Source organism: Cryptomeria japonica, chromosome 4 (genome assembly GCF_030272615.1).
Source record: "Cryptomeria japonica chromosome 4, Sugi_1.0, whole genome shotgun sequence".
In the NCBI taxonomy this organism is placed as follows: domain Eukaryota; kingdom Viridiplantae; phylum Streptophyta; class Pinopsida; order Cupressales; family Cupressaceae; genus Cryptomeria; species Cryptomeria japonica.
The window spans coordinates 684337416-684346745 of record NC_081408.1 but is presented as its reverse complement, the minus strand read 5'-3'; the positions used below and the strand labels follow the sequence as shown (position 1 = coordinate 684346745).

The 9330-nt window shown below is 35.5% G+C and overlaps 1 protein-coding gene across 4 annotated transcripts in view; it reads right to left on the bottom strand.

Moving 5' to 3' along the window:
- Positions 1–780: 780 nt before the first annotated feature.
- Positions 781–9330, bottom strand: part of LOC131028637 (chloride channel protein CLC-e) — a 102713-nt gene continuing 94163 nt past the window's right edge. Inside the window, exons 5-7 of one of the 4 annotated variants that reach the window (XM_057958956.2) lie at positions 6025–6633; positions 4945–5168; positions 781–1219 (exon numbers count right to left, since the gene is read on the bottom strand). In XM_057958956.2, the coding sequence (XP_057814939.2) occupies positions 1156–1219; positions 4945–5168; positions 6025–6633 (897 nt within the window). In that variant the 3' untranslated portion in view covers positions 781–1155. Of the gene's footprint in view, positions 1220–4944; positions 5169–5298; positions 5419–6024; positions 6634–9330 lie in introns of those variants that run through there. The other 3 variants (XM_057958957.2, XM_057958955.2, XR_009102633.2) reach the window with 3 other exon arrangements.

The following is a 9330-nucleotide window of genomic DNA, read 5'->3' as shown; positions in this document are numbered from 1 at the left end:
ACAAACCCTTGCTTTTTATACCAAGAAGCAAAATTTCTTGAGTCTGAAGACATGGGTAGGACTGATATGATCTAAAGAACAAAACCCTAATCTCAGAAAAAAACAAAAATTCCGAAGCCCTGCTTTTTTATACCTACAGACAATATTTTCAAATTCAAATGACCTAAGGAACAAAACCCAAATTCCACTTTCAAAAAAACAGAAAAAAGCAGAAAAAACAAAAAATTCTAAAAATAGAAAGTTGTCAGAAATGACCCAAAGCAATTGCGATCCTCGTCCTTCAGACCTTTTGAGCACTTTGACAATGTTCAAACATATTTAGAGCATGATTTCTCTACTTGGTTCGGGATGACTTCTCAAAAACTCTTACTCCTCATTTGCAAAAAGATTGGTGATTAGCAGTTGCGACACCAAAGCAAAACCCTAAAAAACAAACAGCTAACATTTGGAATGCTTGTGCCTTTTATATGAGCTTGTTCTTGTGCTTGCTAGGAACAATTTAGCTCACATAATCCAACTTTTATGTAAAATACCAATGAATTCCAATACCATGTAATAGCTTCAATGATTGTAACCTGTTCTGATAGTCACTAATGCTTTTCCAAGTATGTGCCTCTGCAATAAATCTTAAAAACTGTGTATGGGTACATGTATAATTGCAACTTTTATGTTTAACAAAATCCTCACATTTTCCAGTCAATTTGAAAATCCATAACCTTTATAAGGCCCAATAATCAACATATACTAATGAATATCTACAAGCTTTACACGAGTCAGAAATCTCCACTTGAATTTGCTTCAGTGTTTGTGCAATATTTATTTTGCGAAGGCACCATTGCCATAGAAAAGTATTGAAATAAGCTTGTTGAAAGGGCATTGTGTGCAATTGGAAGTGGATACTACATGAGTTTTTTTTGTATGGTAAGAGGGGGGTTAAATTCCAGCTTAACAAGTTATATATGGTTAAAACATACAATTTAGCAAAACATAAAAGAAAAATTTAAAGGAATATTAAACAATTTTTTCCACAACTTAAATATATATTAAATAGTTATATGATGACAACTTTTGGTCATCAACAATGTAGATTCTCCACATCTCATTGTGCCATGTATGTACAATCAGATATCTGTTCTCAGAATTCTTGGAGGAAAATTATTTGGTCTCAGAATCCTCGATGAAGCTTGATAGACCCAGAAGCCTCTTTGTAATTTCGGCTCTACAAAAACAGAAGTTCAAACAAAAACCTACAAAATATTAGCATGAGCAGTAAGGAGAAGAAACACAACTGATAATGGCACATTTGATGCATGAAAACTAACAAGAAATCAAACTATAGGAAAATTGTGAGGAATTTAAGGAATGATGTCAATCATGAGGATGTTTTTCAATTCTTGCCATGCATGTTGCTAAAGGGGGTATATGAGACACTTAAACTGATTTAAATCAACATTTGGAATATGTTCAGTTTTCTTTTTTATGCATAAACCGAGTGAAGCTGGTTCCTCACCTGTTGTATTAATAATCAACATAGAAATACATCAATTCATAACCTCAACTTGCCAAACAATGAAAAAACAATTCTCGATAAAACTCCAAAAACTAAAAAACCTCCTAAAACAATCTAAAACCACCAACATCTCATTGAAACAACTATCCCTTCTTATCTTAGGACTGAAGAGTCATCCTGCAATGGTCTTCAGCATTTTTAGAGAAGAAATTTTTCTTCTGAAACAGTGTCCATATTGTTGAATTATTTTTGTCATTGATGTCTTCAACTGCCGTGTTTGACTTAAGCTCGGCTTTAACTTATGATGATGGTTGTGTAGAAATGAACAATGAACAAGGACTCACTACTGTTTTGAGTAGCTACCCTGCACTGAATGTGTATTTTAATACCAAATTGATCATTAAGTTTGATCACAGTCAACTAGACTGTAATACATAGGACAAGGATGCTAACCTATCTAAGCTTAATCTAGTGTGCTGAATGTGCATGATTGAGTTTCATTACATGAATACTTGAATACTTGAATAATCCAGTACAAGTAAAGGTAAGTAGTCCCACAGCAAAGGTTTGCCAGACTTCAGAAAAGGTTACTGACGGAGAAAAGATCAATATGTGTTCAATGAACATTTGCAGCGTTATTCTTTTTCTACGATTAGCAGTATGACTTATGTGATCTCGGCTTTTTCTAGAAGTTGTTTCTGCTAGTTTTCTTTTTCTCTGGCTGAAGTATAGCGTGGCCTGTGTTGAGTTGGAGTTGGGCGTATTCTTTTTGCCGTGTGTCCAAGATTTGGTGTATGCCGTCAGTGTTTTGAAAAAGAAAAAATTACTGAGTTATGTGTTTTCTCTTTGCTGTACACCAATTGTCAGCGTTTTGGATAATAGCTTATATCTGTTCGTGAAGTTGGATTTTCTATGCGACTATAATCACAAAGTGTGCGTTTTTCTTCTTGTGTGCTGTGTTTGGCTGCTACGTGAGGGATTTGATCAGAGGCGTTAAATTTTTGGTTGAGCGATTTCTCTTTTTCTGCCATCTACGTGGAGTAATGATGACATGCGAATTCGATTTTTGAGGAGGTCGAATTCTTTATCATTTTTGTGCCATTTAAAAGCTACAGCCGTTTTTTAATGATTGTGCTGTTCAATTCGTGGTTTCACATTATTAATTATGCATCAAAAAGAAAGTCGATTTTGTTTTCTGCGGTGTTGATACGTGGTGGATGTAGTAGTTTTGGTTAGTGTTTTCCAAAAAGAAGAGAAGCTGTTTTCTGGTGAGCTGCTTTCGTATTCTTGAATTGATGAAGAAAATCGTTTTTTTTAAGGACATCGGGTTTTGAAGTTTTAAAAAGGAGGTCTTTTGATAAGTTAATGATATAGCTTTCGATGTGGAGATATTGGTTGGGATTTTTGAAAATATCGTAGCTCATGCTGAAGATTATGGAAGGGGAATTCGCACAGTGCAGTTAGCTGTCATTATATTGATAAAACTTATTCTCCCTGTATCCGCTTGTGCAGTGATGAAGAAGAAAAACTGGGTGTGCTTTGTGCTAAAGTATTGGTATCAGATAAAATTTTGATTGTATTCTCTTAAAATGATGGGATGTTCTGGTTCAAGTTGTGAATCTGACTATACGGTGGACAAATGCAGAACTTCTGTGAAATGTAATACTCTGTCTGTGTATACAGTTAAATGGTCTTTGTTCAAAGTGTGCAAAAAGACAAGTTCGAACAGCATGACAGTATTTTCAGTCGCTTGAGTTTTACTTATGTCTGAGTAAAACATAGAGCTTACAGACTCTTCTAATTTCTTGTTCTTGTACTCTGGTTGAGTTGGTGCTCGTTTTGTCTGAGATGTCTTTATAGAGTTGGTGCTCATTAAGGAGTTGGAGCTCCTGTTTGTAATTGGGTCAGTGCCCACTTCGATAATAATAATTCTTGTATGATGTGGTTTTTTACCCGAAAGGGTTTTCCACGGGAAATTCCGTGTTCTTGTGCTATGACTGTCTATTGAATATTTTGTTTTAATTTGTTGAGTTTTACAATACTGATTCACCCCTCCCCCTCTCAGTATTGTCTGTATGTTTTCACATATGTCTGGATCCTCAGCCAAGTTATCCTCCATTAGCTGACCTAAAACCTACCGAGTGACCCCTTGAGAGAGGAATTCCTCTACCTTGGTGGCAAAGTAAAGGTGATTAACTCCCAACAAAGTCTTGGTGGGAGTGCCATCGAACACCATAATCTCCTCAAGTGAATGTGGATGCTGGTCACCTATCACATCCATCTTAGAAACTGTAGGGGACTCCTTAAGAGAACAATCTGATTTTAATTTGTTTTGTTAGATAGGAACTGACGAAAGCTCCTCTCCCTTCAATGGGAAGATCCAACTATGATGATACTTTGTCCCTTGCCACCAAGTTTCATAAGAAGAAGATAACCAACACAATGATGACACCTGAAAGGAATGTTATCATAATCCAAAATTTGAGACCAAGATCTACCATCCTTTTTTAAGGTAATAGTTAAGGCAGCCCTTTGCTTGAATCTATTTTAACATAGATTCAAGCAAAGGTAGTGTGGGAAAACCGAGAAGTTTCATGAGACGAATTCAAAAATTTCCTTGAGTTACCTATTGCTCTCAGATTAGAGTTGCACCAAAATTGAAGAGGTAAATATGTTAGATGCACTGAAATAGAGTAGAGGCACCCAAATTGAATAGTTGTAGTATTCGAGAGACTTTAGAAGTGCAGCTTGACTGAAGATGCTGGGAAGGGAGCCATTGAGTAAGGATCAACGGGGAGCCTCCACCAGCCACCATCACCAACAGAGGTGAGAAGAGGAACAGCTAAAGAACAATTGTCAATTCCCAACTTATTAGAAGGCAAAAGATCCAAAACAGATACCGAAAATGAAGGCTTTAGGTCAAAATCCAACACATACCAAATGCCACCAGCAAAGCCAGAGAAGGTACATGATTAGGGTTCAGATATGAAGCCTGTAGAGTTTTGGCAGCCATGACTTTTACATTTGAAATCCAATTACATCTAATATGCTTTAAGCTTTTAATCCCTATGCTAAAACACTCCTATGCCTATGTCGAAAGATTTAACTGAGGCAACATATATAGTAAAAAGAGAAAATTTTCAAATCTTGATAGAATGCATATTCCTTAAAAAGAACAGTTCAAATCAACGATGTGTGGAGTTTATATATCACTCTCACTTTTCCTTAAGCTTGTGCGAAGGCTTTCATTTCATGCATGAAATACGCTACCATTTTGCAAAGCAAGAAAGCTGCTTTCAAAATGATTTTTATTTTTAACTATAAGCACCTACATTAAATTTGGAAAGTAGTGTAGATAATCAAAAAGAAAATGGAAAAAATGAATGTACTACTATAACGACATCTCAATCTGAAAAGCTAGCAAGAAAACCAACCTGCAAGCCAGATTGATGCACTCCCTGTCCAAAAGTCCAACCAAAGGTCCCATTTCATTCATTTCAGAAGCAGCTTCTGTCACAACAGGTAATTGGCGTAAACCACGAATAGACATGAGCTGCTGGGCTGCTTTAAGTGTTGTATGAGGGAATACAGTAAGCAATTCCCTGCCTATACCTCCACCATCCCAAGAACATACTTCAGAAACTGATATTGCTCCCATCTGCCCAGACACATTATCAGATTGTAATTTCAGAAAATAATGCAGCTCGTGTTTTCTAAATTGCACACAAACAGGCATGCAGCACTCAAAACTAATACATGACTAAATAGCTTTTTCCCACTTATCATACTAGAAGAAATTAATCTTTGGTCCTTGGAGGTAAATGAGCAATGCCATGGCACTTTGCATAATGCAGAATCTAAGTTTCAAACAACAATGTAGGAAGCTTCCTCTCCGCTGTAGATTCTATCTGGAAATAAAACAGATGTGAGAGATATACCTTAAAATCTGCACAACAACATGAATTAAGAATTCAGCTCACAGGTGAATCAGCTTTACAATAACATTACATGATTTACTGGCATTGTCATTATCAGCATTACTACTTATACTATCACTTGCAACTTGCAAATTAAATGATAGATAATGAAGACAGAGAAACCAAAATGCATTGTCTTCCTACTATATGCAGCAATCAAATGATTATAGAATTGATTCAGTCACCACTACAATGAGTGAAAGAACTGGTTCCATCAGCAAACACATTAACTTTAAGGCATCACAAAAGTATAAACAAGAAACTAAATGTCATACATAACAATATTAAAAGGACAAAACATTCTTTTGCAACATAAATCACATTCCATTTATTTAATATGCCTGTACAAGAAAACTGAAATACATGAGCCATCCACAGAAAAAATAACACCTTGATCCGTACTAATTTTATTCAGCCATATTGAACATAGGCATCACCAAAGGATACCACCCAAACAGATGAGTAGATTAATAGCCAAACAACTAATGTCTTTGAAAATCCAACTCCCAACATTCACAGATGAGAAAGTCTAATTACCTCAACAGGCTTGTCATTTGCCCTTGCCATTTCACCATATTTTTGGATATCTCCGAGTGTCAAAATTCCTTTCAAGTAACCATTACCATCTACAACCAATGCACACCATTCTTTCTCAGCAAGAATAAGCAACACTGCTTCTTGTAAAGAAGTTTGCTGAGAGACAGTTACATAGTGGGTTCGCATTGCTGCCACAACAGGAATCAGTTCTTCCAACTGTTCCACTTTGAAATCTTGATTTGCTACACATAGGGAACTTTCAAGTTCGCATAGGTTGCTTGTAGACAGAAATTTGTCCTTTGAAATTGGATAGGACTGAACCACATTGAGTAAATTAGATTGAATGCTAATAGGTTTTTGAGAGACATTTAATAGCTTTTTGTTCTGAAATTCTTCCTTATCTTTTTTATGGAATTTGAAAGATGCTGGTTTCTTGACATTCAGTTTCTTGGTCTTTTCTTTCATAAATGATGATGAAATCCAAGAAGAAAAACCTACAGCTGCCATCAAAGGAATTATTATTAGATAGTCACGCGTCAGCTCAAATAGCAGCAAAACTGAAGTTAAAGGGACTTGGCAAACACCAGCAAGCATGGCAGCCATTCCTACCTGACAAAAAAGAAGAAGATAATGTTAGGAAAGCCATGTTCTGTGTCAATCAAGTGGGCTACAATTCAAGATGATATATATGGACATAGCATCTTTAAATTATTTTTTTAAATTTAAACTATCTAGAAGCATGGCTTATTCCCTAAGAAAAGTTATGCAATATCCTTTTCAAATAGGTAGTAAAGTCAATCTTCTAGCAAGTAACAGCAAACATGCTTCACTCATGTAAGTTCCAGCAATTGACAATGAAACAATATCATTGATAGATATCACAAGAAGAATGGAAGCAACAACATTTATAAATTATTAATCTACGTAAAAAAACATTCTAGGAAAAACAAAAAATCTATCTGAGATTCTGATTTCTTATAAGGCTTAAAAACTTACAATTTGTAACCCTGTTCAGTAACAGAACCAATTGCAGTATAGGGTAACTCAAAAGTATTTTTAGTCTTATTGTTATTGGCATGGTTTTCAATATTTTCACATTCAGCTGTGAATCATAACAAAGACAGATGCAAGATATTGTTTATCCTTACAGTATCCTTGTTTAAATTATATGTTTTTTATGCTCTAAGCAATAACAATATTATAAATTTTGGCAGCCCTTCCACAAACAAGCAATTCAATATACAATAGTTTATAATGATATGTCCTGCAAGATAGAAATACCGTGCTTTTCATCTTTATAAAGCAACTACTGAAATAGAGAATAACTATCTAGCAATAGGTGATTATTGGGTTTTCCTTATTTCTAGATTCTAAAGGTGCAGTAGCATGCATCATCTCACCCCTCTCAAGTATAGCATTCGTTTGGGCATTTTAAGTTTTAATTTACAAAGTATTCTTGGACAATCCTTTACAACGTTGTCCCATTCATTACACTCTTGACATTCTTTGATAGGCATATTTTTGGAGTCATATTAGATTCAATTTCTACCACCTCCACTACTATTAATACTTCTTTTATATTGATAGTCTTTTTGAGATGTGTTGTTATTTTGCAGCTTTAACGTAGTGCTTGGTAGTTGGTTGAGTGTATTGCTCTCCTTGTGTACTTCTAATTTTCAAATTATAGGGGCAATATTCAATTAAATGATTTATGACTTTGCATGCCGCAAAATAGTTGTTTAGGATAATTAGTTTTGGTGTGACCTATTTTACAAAGAGTACACCAGTGTTCTTTACCACCTTCTTTTGTGTCATGTAACTCTTTCATCATTCTCATGATCATCATACCTCTACAAAGAAATTGGATTGATCCTAATTCATTATCACTTGAATTGAAGTCATCTTTTATTTTCTTCAAACAATAAGATGCCTTCTTTTTACTCTCTCTATATATGGCTCGCTTGTACACATCCTCATGATGAGGGAGGAACTACCTCCATCTTCGAGAGTGAGGGTATCAACACTTCAATAAACCATTACTTCTTTAGCCCATCCTTTGGTTTCTTTTCAAGTTTACTCAATAAATCCTTGAGCCTCATGTTATAGGCTCATCCATTCATTTACAATATCCTATCGGTTATTGGACATTTCTGCCATGATATTACTATCATCCCTCTACAATTTGAACTTTTGTTGAAATGCCTTCTTTAGTCTCTCCCACATTGCTTTCTAAGTATCAAAAATGTATGTATACCAATCTATTGCCACTCCTCATAGTGTGGCTAGGAAACATCCAAACTTATTACTTTGATCTAACTACCTATTTTCTATCCATATGATAATTCTATAGTGCCCTACATGGTCTTCAGAGCCATCTTCATTGAACTTTAGCAATTTTTGCCTCTTGACATTTGAACTTGTTGGAGCGATCACCATTGCTTGATGTGTTTATAGTGTTTGAAACCATCTCAAGAAGTTATGATCAAGACATTGCTCCTTGGGAACTTCCACACATGTACAAGACCTCAACCCTTCTAGAGACCTTGGTAATCCAAACATCATTAGTTCCACCTTCAAGTTCTCTTCTTCCCATTCCAACCCTCAATTCAAGTGTCTTAGGATTGAATTCATCTTTGACCAACAATTCTTTGATGCCTTGGAGATTCCTCGCATACACTTCATGTTCTTTCTTTTCCAAGAAGTCCTCAAACTCTATTTTTGTCTCGAGAGATTCAATTATGTTCTCCAAATGAATTTGACTTTTAAGATTAGCACATGGTTCTTTAGGGAGGGGGAGTTGCCTAGCAACCCCAACCCACTCTTCCCCAATATATTGTCAAAACATTTATAGTTGTTTGTCATGTCCCCTTTTTGCACCTAGCTCAGAGTGAGTTTTTTAATTAGCCTATTCCAAGGTTCCCATAAGCTAAGTGGATGTGGTTAGGGGGCTTAGTGACTTGAGGTGAACCCTTTCAGTGAATTTCAGTGTCTCCAACAAGTTTACTATTTTTGGCATACTGCTATTTTTAGCACTTAGCCATAGTCTCAATTCCTTCCTCAGTTTAGTGCAATGGGTTTCAGTTGGACTTGGTGAATTTTTATTGTTTTCACAGGAGTTGTATTTTATTTCATTCACACTGTCTTATAAAGTGCTTTTTAAAATATCTCCCCCTTGTCCTACTAGCACAACATTGTTTTTAAAGAAGGTCCATCTTGTCATCCTAAAGGGACACCAAAAAGAAGGAAATGTGTTTAATTTTTATGGGCTTATATTACATGCCAAAGGGGATGTCTAGGGGTTAAAAG